Genomic DNA, 14,060 nt, shown 5'->3' on the forward strand with positions numbered 1-14,060 from the left:
AGCCTAATTTATGCCTCATAGATCTGTCTTATAAAGATATCACTGCACAGTGCACTTAACGACGCACCATTCATAAGTACAGCCTAGTCTGTTAATATTTTAACACCCCACTCTCTCCCTTGAGAAGGCAACTCCCTTACTTAGCCAACAGGCATTGGCAGCCTGTTAGTTATCGCAGCTTTGTTTTTCTTCATGATTCCTGAGCTGGTGGACTTGTTTGGGAGGCCATGACAGGCCAGTAAGCACAGCTTCCAGTTCCACCATCTAGCTTACACTAGCCTAATTTGGAAGAATTCTTGCACCACTGGGCTCTAACATAGCTGTCATGGCTCTCACACCACATGCATGTGGATAGCTTCTAGATGAAACATCTGTATTAAGGTATTCTCTAGCATGCCAACACTGTAAGCTTTGTGGGATCATTTGAATATCTTCATGTATTGTATAGGGCTGGGAATTGCCAGGGACCTCACAAAATATTATGATATTTAGGGGCCGATACAATATGTATTGCAGTTTTATACTGCCTTATCGAAGTTCCACATTGCTCAACATAATTTTGTATGTACAGTTGTGGCCAAAAGTTTTGAATGACACAAATATATATTTTCACAAAGTCTGCTGCCTCAGTTTGTATGATGGCAATTTGCATATACTCCATAATGTTATGAAGAGTGATCAGATGAAATGCAATTAATTGTAAAGTTTGCCATGGAAATGATCTGAATCTCAAAAAAACATTTCCACTGCATTTCAGCCCTGCCACAAAAGCACCAGCTGACATCATGTCAGTGATTCTCTCATTAACACAGGTGTGAGTGTTGACGAGGACAAGGCTGGAGATCACTCTGTCATGCTGATTTAATAACAGACTGGAAGTTTCAAAAGGAGGGTGGTGCTTGAAATCATTGTTCTTCCTCTGTCAACCATGGTTACCTGCAAGGAAACACGTGCCGTCATCATTGCTTTACACAAAGAGGGCTTCAAAGGCAAGGATATTGCTGCCAGTAAGATTGCACCTAAATCAACCGTTTATCGGATCATAAAGAAATTCAAGGAGAGCTGTTCAATTGTTGTGAAAAAGGCTTCAGGGTGCCCAAGAAAGTCCAGCAAGCGCCAGGACCGTCTCCTAAAGTAGATTCAGCTGCGGGATCGGGGCACCACCAGTACAGAGCTTGCTCAGGAATGGCAGCAGGCAGGTGTGAGTGCATATGCACGCACAGTGATGCGAAGACTTTTGGAGGATGGCCTGGTGTCAAGAAGGGCAGCAAAGAAGCCACATCTCTCCAGGAAAAACATCAGGGACAGACTGATATTCTGCAAAAGGTACATGGATTGGACTGCTGAGGACTGGGGTAAAGTCATTTTCTCTGATGAATCCCCTTTCCGATTGTTTGGGGTATCCGGAAAAAAGCTTGTCCGTAGAAGACAAGGTGAGCGCTACCATCAGTCCTGTGTCATGCCAACAATAAATTATCCTGAGACCATTCATGTGTGGGGTTGCTTCTCAGCCAAGAGAGTGGGCTCACTCACAATTTTCCTAAGAACACAGCCATGAATAAAGAATGGTACCAACACATCCTCCGAGAGCAACTTCTCCCAACCATCCAGGAACAGTTTGGTGACGAACAATGCCTTTTCCAGCATGATGGAGCACCTTGCCATAAGGAAAAAGTGATAACAAAGTGGCTCGCATGATTTTGGGTCCATGGCCAGGAAACTCCCCAGACCTTAATCCCATTGAGAACTTGTGGTCAATCCTCAAGAAGCAGGTGGACAAACAAAAACCCACAAATTCTGACAAAGTCCAAACATTGATTATGCAAGAATGGGCTGCCATCAGTCAGGATGTGGCCCAGAAGTTAATTGACAGCATGCCAGGGCGGATTGCAGAGGTCTTGAAAAAGAAAGGTCAACGCTGCAAATATTGACTCTTTGCTTCAACTTCATGTAATTGTCAATAAAAGCCTTTGACACTCATGAAATGCTTGTAATTATACTTCAGTATTCCATAGTAACATCTGACAAAAATATCTAAAGACACTGAAGCAGCAAACTTTGTGACAAATATTAATTTCCATTCTCAAAACTTTTGGCCACGACTGTATAGTGTATGTGGACACCCCTTCAAATTAGTGGATTCGGCTATTTCAGCCACATTCGTTGCAGACAGGCGTATATAATGGAGCACATTGCGTGGCAATCTCCATAGATCAACATTGGCAGTAGAATGGACTTACTGAAGAGCTCAGTGACTTTCAACGTGGCACTGTCATACGATGCCACCTTTCCAACAAGTCAGTTCATCAAATTTCTGCCCTGCTAGAGCTGCCCTGGTGCTGTTATTCTGCCCTGCTAGAGCTGCCCCGGTGCGCCACCCCATGGGTCTCCCGGTCGCAGTAGAGCCTGGACTCGAACCAGGGTCTCAAGTGGCACAGCTAGCAAATGCAGTGCCTTAGACCACTGCGCCACTCGTTAGGCCCTATAATAATCATGTTTTGTTGTTTTTAATGTGGATCAGCTCTTGGCAATTAAGTGGTCATTGTGGCCTTGTAGTTTCAGAACCTAAGCAAGCAACTTCTTTCCAACACTTTTGTTCCTTTCTCCCCTGCAGCTTAGCTACTGAAGTCCTGATCAGGATTCGCGGTCTGTCAATGAGGAACTACAGGCTCATCTTTTGCCATAGCCTGAAGCAGCCATAGATGACCATTTGATTCACTACTAGTGAGTGGTGCTGAAGATAAGGTGAACTACTGGGTGTTTTAAGTGCTAAACGGTGAGTACATCAACAAAAACAACACACAGGTCAAATTGCAGCCTAAAAATTGAATCCGTTTCTGTACATTTAACATTGATGTAATATGTTGGTCCTGAACATGTTTACTATAATAAATGGCAAGCCATTTGGAGTGTGAATCATTCCAACATAGCCAACAACACACTCCTGTGATTTAAAAAAAAAACTACAGTCAGTAATTGGTGTCTGGATGGATTGGTATTTGTTTTCACAGCCTAATATGCCCCTGGCTGACCTGTAGCAGAGCCGATCTTTAGAAAGGTCCGCTAGCCTGGTCAGTGTGTGTTTGTTTAATAGGGCACAGATCATTGAAGTCTGTCACTGAAATGTAGCGTAGCTAGCGCTCAAACGCTCCAAGCCCAGGCACCTGCTCCTGTTAACATTGTGAACATGCCTGTTCTGATGGCTGTCAGACACACTTGCGGTTGACTCTCACTATACTTACATAACCCTCTGGCTCCGAGCTAACTGTGCCTGATAGCTGCACAGGGAGGGAGGGTCAGACGGGGCCCGATCAGATTTGTCAGATTTTGTCAGATTTCATCTGTATAATGCTGGGACCTGCCCCGCCGTCCTCTCTGTGGTGTGTATATGTATGTCGGATGGAGAGCACAGCCTGTGAATCTGCCTTTCTGTCTCTCCTCGGTGTGGTTTGGCGGTAGCGGGTGTCCAGACCTTCGGAAACAGCTCGGCTGTGGAAGCGATGAGGAAGAGCCTCTCTACTTCCCCCAGCGACTCCCTGACACCAGCCAGGGTTTTTGGGGTTCCCCTAGATGTGGTGCAGCAGAGCGGCCAGCCAGGCCAGGAGGTCCCCCTACTGGTCAGGCACATCGTAGAGTACATCGAGGAACATGGTGAGTGGCACATCCACGCACACTGCAGAGGTATTCCTTAGGCAACAAACGGAAGGCCACTACCTTGTCCAATAACTTATTTAGTGTTTGTAAATATCTACCGAGTGCGACACAGGAGAGCTGCATGAATGGGACCTAAAAAATACACGCACTCTCTCTCTGGCAAATGATTCACCTCTTTGAGCATCACATTTACCTTAGTATCTTTTTACGTGCTCAGTAAATCCCATTATTCTTCCACTGTGTCTTGCTTTATATCGTTGTGGCTTGTTTTGACAACTCCTCCAGGTACTTTAGAGAGAGATTACCTTTTACCTGTCATAATTTCAGTTTCTTGTATGAACCCCCACTGGAGATGCTTCTACTTGTTTTACATCAAAGCAGAGATTATAGATATATATAGAGAGAGATTAAATGATTGTGTGCGTTTTTATTATTTGTAAAAAATCTGTTCATGTTCCATGTAGCCTAGCCCACGGGTGTGCAAACCACGGCCCATGGGCATAAAAATATATTTTGGGGGTTAGGGGGGGTAATTATTTTTGGTACATGTATAACATTTTTCTATTCCAGGCCACAATGGAATGTCTAAAACTAGATAGGAAGTATGTAGTAATGGACCTATATTTTCAAATAACTGCTCTTTTTCTGGGTTGCAACTTGATTTTGACTGACAAATTGATTTTGACTGACAAATAAGTCTGTGAATTTCGAAATCCCGACGTGGCCCTTGAGACAGTTTTCACACCCCTGGCCTAGGGCTCCCGCGTGGCGCAGCAGTCTAAGCCACTGCATCTCAGTGCTAGAGGCCTCACTACAGACCCTGGTTCGATTCCAGGCTGTATCACGACCGGACGTGATTGGGAGTCCCATAGGGCATCGCACAACTGGCCCGGCGTCGTTAGGGTTTGGCCTGGGTAGGCCGTCATTGTAAGTAAGAATTAGTTCTTGCTTAGTTTTAAATAAAATAAAAAAGCTGAACAAGTGAACGTGGCTTAAGACGAGCCGAAAAGAACAGTTGCAGTCAACCAAGACTACTTCTTGCATCACGATAAACCAAATATGTTGTTTGGAGAGATCCTCTCTTTGATAAGCTGAACTCTAAATGCACTGCGATCAAAAAGATGTGCTTTCTCCGTTGCGTAACATTTTAGACTCCTTTCTACTGAAAGTTTGGGTGCAGGGGGAAAAAGAGCTAGTCAATCCAACACAGGCATAAGCTGCAACTCCAGAGGCATAAACATCTATTTAGTTCTTCTTACAATGACAGGGATTTTCACTTCCTCATTCGTTTCAACTTGATTTATCTCCAGTCAACTGAATGTGACATCAAGCAGACATTGGGTGGTTATGTAATACACTACACCCCCCCAAACACACCTCCTTTCATTCCCCTGCTGCCATATTAATGATAATTGTGCAGTCCAGAAGTTAATCAGGCATTGAAAATACTTTAATCTGTCTGTTTGCACTCAGAACGGGATGCCATAATTGTGACTTAATGAGACCTCTGTAAGCTGCAGCAGGGGCCCAGGCCAGCGAGCTGCTGCTGTAGCCCCAGTGGGGTTAGGGTGGGCATGGAGGGAAGGGGGGGAAGGTCATGGCACGTACCAGGGTGTTCTGCCTTACAGCTACCGCCCACCCACTGTTTTCCTTAACCAGGCAGCTCACTTTGAACAAATCCCAGTTGCAGATCTCCTCATTCTCTGTGGTGAAACAAACCAGAGTTGTGGAATGACATGACAGTGTAATGATGGTGTGCTCTTCTTCCTGGTTGAGAGACTTCCTTGTGTATAGTATCACCCCCCCCCGATGCATCTGGAAACAGGAAGCCACTTGCACAACCAACCAACGCACATTGAATGGGATAGATGTGGTAAAGAAGTCAATGGAATGCAGACCACATTGGCACACATTCAACAAATCTGATCTAACAAAGTGGATATTCCTCAAATCCGTCATGATTTATGTATTGTAACAGGCCCACAATGTGGTTACTTGTATATCCTATTTGGCTGTTTTAGCTGCACAACATTTATAAGTTGTTCCTTTTCAGGTTTAGAGGAAGTGACCGCTAAATGCAAACTCCCTTTCGTATAAGCTGGTTAGCATAGCTAGCATACAGAGATAGGTGGTGGTAGTCAGTCGTTTTTAACTGTGGTGACATGAACATGTGTTGGGGTTGACATCCATACAAGCATTATACTCTGATTTTTACCTCAACCTAATGTGAAATAAACAATAGCCTAAATGTAGGCTAATTTCAATGAGGAGACTTGGGATCATTCCCCCATGGCCCTTTCCCCCCCCCACGCGTTTCCATGGCAATTCCATTTTTGGTTGCTTTTACCGCATCTATTGTGGGTAAAATAACATTCCTTCCTCCCTTACATGTAATATGCCCTGTGATTGAGCTGTTAGTACAACTGCACAAATTATAGTACAACTGAACAAATCTGGGAAATGGTCAAATTTGACCCATTTGAGAAATTAGGCCTTCAACTTGATCAGTTTATTAATGTACTAAAATCAGTGTGGAATCTGTTTGAAAAATTCATGTAGCCGTTCTACTCAAAGTGAAAGATGTATTCACAGTCTATGCTCACAAAGAGGAGTCATTCATATATAACTGTTTAGCAGACAGAGCAAGTGATTGACTGCTGTCCTCTTTGTCTCTGTTGCTCTCAGGGCGTCTGGATTTGGAGGGGCTGTTCCTAGTCAACGGTAACGCGGAGCGGGTGGAGTGGCTACGGCAGCGCTATGACTCTGGGGAGGAGGTGGACCTGGAGAAGGAGGCTGACCTGGCCTCTGCCGTCAGCCTGCTGCGTCTCTTCCTGCAGGAGCTCCCAGAGCCCATCATCCCTGCAGGCATGCAGTCCCACATCCTGCAGCTCTACCAAGGTACGTTTATCTTAGTCATCCTCATTTTCATAATTATTATTCTCCTTCTCTTCAGTCTTCTACCTCTTCATCCTCCTCCTCGGTTTCTGTTTGTCTGACCTGTACCCCCTATACAGGCGCTGCGCATAATTCCTTCTCTCTTCATCATCCTTCTCCATCTTTTTCCACCTTCTCTCCTCATCTGACTCTCTTACGTCTTTCCCTTGGCACCATCTATCTCCAATCCCCTGTTGTGTGTTGTCCAGACTACAGCAGCGAGGAAGAGCTCGCCCGCAACATGAAGTACTTCCTCCAGCAGCTGCCTCAGGTTAACTACAGCCTGCTGCGTTTCCTGTGCCGCTTCCTGTCCAGCGTAGCCTCGCTCCAGGAGGAAAGCTGGAGCGTCGGCGCCCTCGCCGCGGTATTCGGACCAGACATCTTCCAGTAAGGCCAACAACACAGCACCTCGCCTATCCATACACCCATACCTCCACAGGCCTTTAGTACTTGTACTTGGCGTTCAGTTTTTTTTACGTGTACATGCCTGCATAATGGCAATCTCACGTTGCTGGAATTCTCACAGGAGATGGTGCTGTATAAGTGCTTATAGAACAGAAATTATATTTGGCAACATGTTCATTTATATCATGAAATATATAACACACCCTGGTGATCAAGCTTAGACATGTATGCAGCCACGTGAGGGGTTGCATTGTGTAATAATAGTAAGAGCATCTTCTAGACGAGAGCGTCTGTGGCCAATGCTCTGAAAACAGCCGTGTTCTGTTGACTTAAGGGAGACAACAGCTGTTCTGTCAATGCCAGTCTAATTATTGAATATGAATATTTGATCTTTGTGTACTTACTAGCACCAGTTCTTAGTCATCTGATGTGGAGTCAGATTACTCAAACTAAAGTTAGTCACTCATTGCATCATTAAGTTTATTGTAAGGTGGGATGGTAGTGATAAAAGCTGATCTAAGGTCGTTTCTTGTCTGTATATTGTAGTTCCGACACAGATGTGTGTTTATGATAACAGCTGATCTGAGGTCATATCTTCTATCCTTAGTTTAGACACGGACGTGGAGGATCTGAAGGAGCAGGAGTCAGTTAGCCGCATCCTGGCGGAGCTGCTGGAGAATCAGGAGGAGTTCTTTGACTCGGAGGACGATGATGTTTCCACCACCGACTACAGCTCCATCAATGAACAGGTAAGGACACTCCTATTCTCCCCTCTAGAGATGTTCTATTCTGGGCCATTGTCTTGCGTCAGCACGTTGATTCTGCCTGGGCTGATCTATCTTGTATTTCGCAAACAGTATTGGGATAGATCAGAAGTAGTTTGGCCACAACGTGTTGTCATAACATTTGAAAAATATTACCTAGGTTACATCATCTGTCGAACCCAATTTCTGCCTCTAATCAGTCAGATTAATTCAAAGCTAAAACAATTCTGTACATTTTTTGGGGGGTGAAGAAATCTTAGTCGTGCCATTTTACATCTAGCAAAGGAGTTTTATACTTCAACAAGCAGTATTTCTCAAGATTGTCAATGTGCTTGAAAGCTAGTATAAACTTGCTAGCTGAGCCAGTCAGATTTCACATTTCATATGTGTGGGTCTTCCAAATGGACAATGACCCCAAGCATAGTTTCAAATTTGGGGCAAATCATGCACTCTACTATTATTCCCACATGTCACATTCTTAAAATAAAGTGGTGATCATAATTGACCTCAAACAGGGAATCTTTACTAGGATTAAATGTCAGGAATTGTGAAACTGATTTTAAATGTATTTGGCTAAGGTGTATGTAAACTTCCGACTTCAACTGTGTTTTAGATTCTTCAAAGTAGCCACCCTTTGTCTTGACAGCTTTGCACACTATTGGCAGTCTCTCAACCAGCTTCACATGGAATGCTTTTCCAACAGGCTTGAAGGAGTTCCCACATATACTGAGCACTTGGCTGTTTTTACTTCACTCTGCGGTCCAACTCATCCCAAACCATGTCAGTTGGGTTGAGGTCGGGTGATTGTGGAGGCCAGGTCATCTGATGCAGCACTCCTTCACTCTCCTCCTTGGTCAAATAGCCCTTACACAGTCTGGAGATGTTGGGTCATTGTCCTGTTGAAAAACAAATGATAGTCCAACTAAGTGCAAACCAGATGGGATGGCGTATCGCTGCAGAATGTGTTAGCCATGCTGGTTAAGTGTGCCTTGAATTCAAAATAAATCACAACAGTGTCACCAACAAAGCACCATCACAACACCACCTCCATGCTTCACGGTGGGAACCACACATGCAGAGATCATCCATTCACCTACTCTACGTCTCAAATTTGACTCATCAGACCAAAGGACAGATTTCCACCGGTCTAATATCCATTGCTTGTGTTTCTTGGCCCAGCCAAGTCTCCTCTTCTTATTGGTGTTCTTTAGTAGTGGTTTCTTTGCAGAAATCCGACCATGAAAGCCTGATTCAGGCAGTCTCCTCTGAACAGTTGATGTCTGTTACTTTTACTCTGAAGCATTTATTTTGGCTGGTAACTCTAATGACCTTATCCTCTGCAGCAGAGGTAACTCTGGGTCTTCCTTCTCTCTATTGGCCCTCATGAGAGCCAGTTTCATCATAGCGCTTGATGGTTTTTGCGACTGCACTTGAAGAAACTTTCCAAGTTCCTAAAATGTTCCGGATTGACTGACCTTCATGTCTTAAGGTAATGATGGTCTGATCTCTTTTACCTTGTCAGCCCCTACCTTGTCACACCACAACTGATTGGCTCAAATGCATTTAGAAGGAAAGAAATTCCACAAATTCACTTTTAACAAGGTACACCTGTTAATTGAAATGTATTCCAGATGATTACCTTGTTGAGCTGGTTGAGAGAATTCCAAGAGTGTCATCAAGGTAAAGGGTGGCTACTTTGAAGAATTTCAAATATTAAATACATTTTGATTCAACTCTTTTTGGTTACTACATGAATCTTAATTTATTTTCATAGTTTTGATGTCTTCACTATTATTCTACAATGTAGAACATAGTAAAGATAAAGGAATGAGTAAGTGTGTCCAGACTTTTAACTGGTGCTGTATATGCATCAGCCTACTAACTATACAAAAATATGTTTTAAAATCAAATTCATTAGCCTATACTTGTAACTCTGCAACAGAATCGCATGTTTTCTCCCTGCTTTATCATGGTTTGAATAATGTGCGTAATTCCGGTCCATTTAATACAGTACAGTTATATAGTTCACACTCAAAATGATTTGTCTACTGGAGCTAGTTTCATTTATTTACCCAAGAGAGCATTGACAGTGCATTCGGACGTATTCAGACCCCTTCCCCTTTTTCCACAATTTGTTACATTACAGCCTCATTCTAAAATGTATTCATTTTTTCCCTCATCAATCTACACACAATACCACATAATGACAGAGTTAAAACATGTTTATAGACATTTTTACTAATAAAATTTAAAAAATGAAATACCTTCTTTACATAGGTATTCAGACCCTTTGCTATGAGACTCGAAATTGAGCTCAGGTGCATCCTGTTCCCATTGACCATCCTTGATGTGTCTACAGCTTGATTGGAGTCCATCTGTGGTAAATTAAAATAATTGGACATGATTTGGAAATGCACACAAGGTGTGTGTGTGTGTGTGTGTGTGTGCATATGGTCCCACAGTTGACTGTGCAAGCCATGAGATTAAAGGAATTTTCCGTAGAGCTCCGAGACAGGATTGTGTCGGCACAGATCTAAGGAAGTACAGTGAAGGACATTTCTGAAGCATTAAAGACCCCCAAGAACAAAGTGGCCTCCATCATTCTTAAATGGAAGAAGTTTGGAACCACCAAGACTTCCTAGACCTGGCTGCCCGGCCACACTGAGCAATCTGGGGAGAAGGGCCTTGGTAAGGGAGCTGACCAAGAACCCGATGGTCACTCTGCCATAGCTCCAGAGTTCCTCTGTGGCAATGGGAGTATCATCCAGAAGGACAACGCTCTGCAGCAATCCACCAATCAGGCCTTTTTGGTAGTGGCCAGGCACCTAAAGGACTCTGACTATGAGAAACAAGATTCTCTGGTCTGATGAAACCAAGATTGAACACTTTGGCCAGAATTTTGAGTGTCACGTCTGGAAGAAACCTGGCACCATCCCTATGGTGAAGCATTGTGGTGGCAGCATCATACTGTCGGGATGTTTTTCAGCGCTGGGAGACTAGTCAAGATCGAGGGAAAGATGAACGGAGCAAAGTACAGAGAGATCCTTGATGAAAACCTGTTCCAGAGCGCTCAGGACCTCAGACTGGGGTGACAGTTTACCTTCCAACAGGACAATGATCCTAACCACACAGCCAAGACAACGCAGGAGTGGATCAGGACAAGTCTCTGAATGTCTGTGAGTGGCCCAGCCAGAGCCTGTACTTAAATGTACTGAGTTAAGGGTCTGAATACTTGTCATATATTGTTTTTGTAATAAATTTGCAAACATTTCTTTAAAAAATAAAAAACCTGTTCTTGCTTTGTCATTATGGGGTATTGTGTGTAGATTGAGGGGGGGAAAATGATTTAATACATTTTTAGAATAAGGCTGTAACTTAACAAAATGTGGAAAGGGGTCTGAATACTTTCCGAATGCACTGTAAAACCTCACTCGCCCTGCTGCATGGGTTAAAGGCTGAATGCGTGGCGGTAGGGAGCCCGTACGTCAAGGTATAATGGTCTTTGGTTGTTATTACCTAACATAATTATTAACTCTATTCCGCCATGCCTGTGTTGACGGAAAATATGTTCATTTGAATTTCCGTAATGAGGAAGTAGAGGGTTTTAACATTATTCCAGCCACTCTGGCACTGCCATGAAAAAAAAATGGAGATTATGGAATTACTGCAGTGTTTATTCAAAGCAGTCAAATGTTGGGGACAGTTTTTCCGTCCCAAGCCAAAGACGACTGTTGCGAGAATGGAGAAAGTGAAGAGGCTTTGGGGTGGAGTTGAAGTTCCCTTTGTTGTCTGCATGCCTTTTTTATAATGGCCTTCTACTCCCATGGAGACACCTAGAGGTGTGTCCATTAGCAAGTGTTCAGTCATGGTCCTGAGCCTGAAAGATGGCTTCTGTTATACCTGCCTGCATGCCTTTTATGAAGTAGCAATGGTTGCGCCAGAAGTTCCCAGCATTTTGTGGGAAAATGGGTGTTCATGAGCTCCTCTCAGCCATGGCTCCCCGCCACACACACACACACACACACACACCACACACACACACACACACACACACACAGCAGTCTTCAGATCAGCGTTAGGCAGATGTGCTGCTGCACCCTCTCAAATCTGGACCTAATCCTCGATGGCGGCCGCATATTTGCGTTCCAGAGGCAGGCACTCTTACACAGGAAACTGACAATGATAAGCCACATTCCTTTCATATGACTCTATTCTCCCTCTGTTTTGTAACTGAATAGTTCAGGGAAATGCTGTTCAGGAATGGCCCTCTGTTCTGTATGAAGAAAAATGTGTAACCGCAGTGTTTACATAACCATGGTGACGTAGCGGTGGAACCGACACCTGCGGCCATCTCCGGGGACGTCTGGGTTTCCTAACGGACCTCAAGGAGTATTAAGACTGACTCGCCAGGCTAAGTCACTCTCACACCGCACAGTCAGGCAGCCAGCAGTGCTTATTCTATCCTGCCTGGCCAGAGACCATAGGGCGGTGGGAAGCGCTTCCTTGCCTTCAGTTTCACTGCATTTAATCAGGAATAGTAGTAGCCTTGAGGCAGGGTTGGGCTAGTCATAACTGCGAGGGACTGAGCTGTGTTGTTGCTAGGAAAGGTCATCCTGTTGCACAGTGACACTCATCTGAATAAGGCAGGGTCATCCTATTCTGAGGAAGCTCTGCAGGGTCGATGAGGTTCATTGTTGTACAGCTGTGGAGTAGGAGAGGAAGGCATGAAGGTAGGCAGCTAATTGGAGAAGGAAACAGCAACCGAGTTGGAGTTGAGCCAGGGTAGCGGAGGAGCACTTGACAGCTCACAAGGGTCCCTGGTAATTAATCCAGGCATAAATCTCAGGTTCCCTGCCAGCTTCTCTCCTCTCAGCTTCTCCCTACTCTACTGCTGGAGTGGCTGGTTGTGATGGGGACATTGCCGTTACCCATCGTCTCCCTCCAGGCCTGTTCTACATAAGATACCCTTCTCTGGCCCATTCTGATGAAGCTGCTCTACTTTAGCCTGGGATAGGGCATTGTTTTTTACAGGCAAGGCATATGGCACCTGTGGGTGCCCTATAAAGTCAGCGCTGCAGACGGAATCACAGTATCCAGAAATTAAAACTTAGTAGGAAATCAACTAAATGTATTGAACTTATTAGAAAGATCATGAATTTGCCCAAGTTAATCATAAGACCTCAACAAAGTGATTCGTATTTTCCTGCAACTTTCTGAAACGGCACAGAAATGCACCACTTTGTGTAGCCTTTAGCGATGATGCTATTCATAACCTTCTAGTATAGTTGGAAAGGCTTTTCCAAAAACCTTCTCAATTAAATATTAACTACAAAGTAGCCTATGCCTGGCAGAATATGATCATTTGCAACACAATTGGCCACTGAATTGATGCGAACAGTGCAATCACATGAGCACTAAAGAAACATCGCTAACCAAACAACAGTCTCATGCTGGTGCGCACTTGCATTAAAGGGTAGCTGCAACCAAAAATCAAATTGTCTTTATTTTTCCCAGACCTCTAAGTGGTCTGATGTGGTTTAAGCATTGTTGTGGACTTAGAATATCCACTTTTGTTGTTTTTTCTATAAATAAAGTGATTTTTGAGAGAGAGCGAAACTTTAAAAAAAAAAATGGAAACCTGGAAAAACTAAACGGAGAAAATTGCATACCCGCTCTTGCAAGAGTGAAACCAAAGGCGGTGGAATTTGAGTGAATATTATGCTCTTCTCTATTCAATTGTATATTATTTTATTTTCTAAGGCTCGACCTCCAATCAATCAACCTATATCACAAAGTGCTATACAGAAACCCAGCCTAAAACCCCAAACAGTAAGCAATGTAGAAGCACGATAGCTAGGAAAAACTCGCTAGAAAGGCAGGAACCTAGAGAGGAACCAGGCTCTGAGGGGTGGTCAGTCCAGTCCTCTTCTGGCTTTGCCGGGTAGAGATTATAACAGTACATGGCCAAGATGTTCAAACGTTCATAGATGACCAGCAGGGTCAAATAATAATCACAGTGGTTATAAGAGGGTGCAACAGGTTAGCACCTCATGAGTAAATATCAGTTGGCTTTTCATATCCGAGCATTCAGAGTTTGAGACAGCAGGTTCGGTAGAGAGTAGCACGTCCGGTGAACAGTTCAGGGTTCCATAGCCGCAGGCAGAACAGTTGAAACTGGAGCAGCAGCACGACCAGGTGGACTGGGGACAGCAAGGAGTCACCAGGCCAGGTAGTCTTGAGGCATGATCCTAGGGCTCAGGTCCTCCGAGAGAAAAAGAGAGAATTAGAGGGAGCATACTTAAA

General features: G+C 44.1%; 1 protein-coding gene across 2 annotated transcripts in view; it reads left to right on the forward strand.

The window, feature by feature from the left end:
* LOC106604936 (protein FAM13B) overlaps window positions 1–14,060 on the forward strand; it is a 75,324-nt gene that overhangs the window by 13,351 nt on the left and 47,913 nt on the right. For both annotated transcript variants that reach the window (XM_014200084.3, XM_014200085.3), the window contains exons 2-6: window positions 2,615–2,776; window positions 3,460–3,651; window positions 6,340–6,552; window positions 6,798–6,975; window positions 7,601–7,742. In XM_014200084.3, the coding sequence (XP_014055559.1) occupies window positions 3,501–3,651; window positions 6,340–6,552; window positions 6,798–6,975; window positions 7,601–7,742 (684 nt within the window). In that variant the 5' untranslated portion in view covers window positions 2,615–2,776; window positions 3,460–3,500. The remainder of the gene's footprint in view (window positions 1–2,614; window positions 2,777–3,459; window positions 3,652–6,339; window positions 6,553–6,797; window positions 6,976–7,600; window positions 7,743–14,060) is intronic.

The sequence above is a fragment of the Salmo salar genome, chromosome 05 (genome assembly GCF_965601325.2).
Source record: "Salmo salar chromosome 05, fSalSal1, whole genome shotgun sequence".
In the NCBI taxonomy this organism is placed as follows: domain Eukaryota; kingdom Metazoa; phylum Chordata; class Actinopteri; order Salmoniformes; family Salmonidae; genus Salmo; species Salmo salar.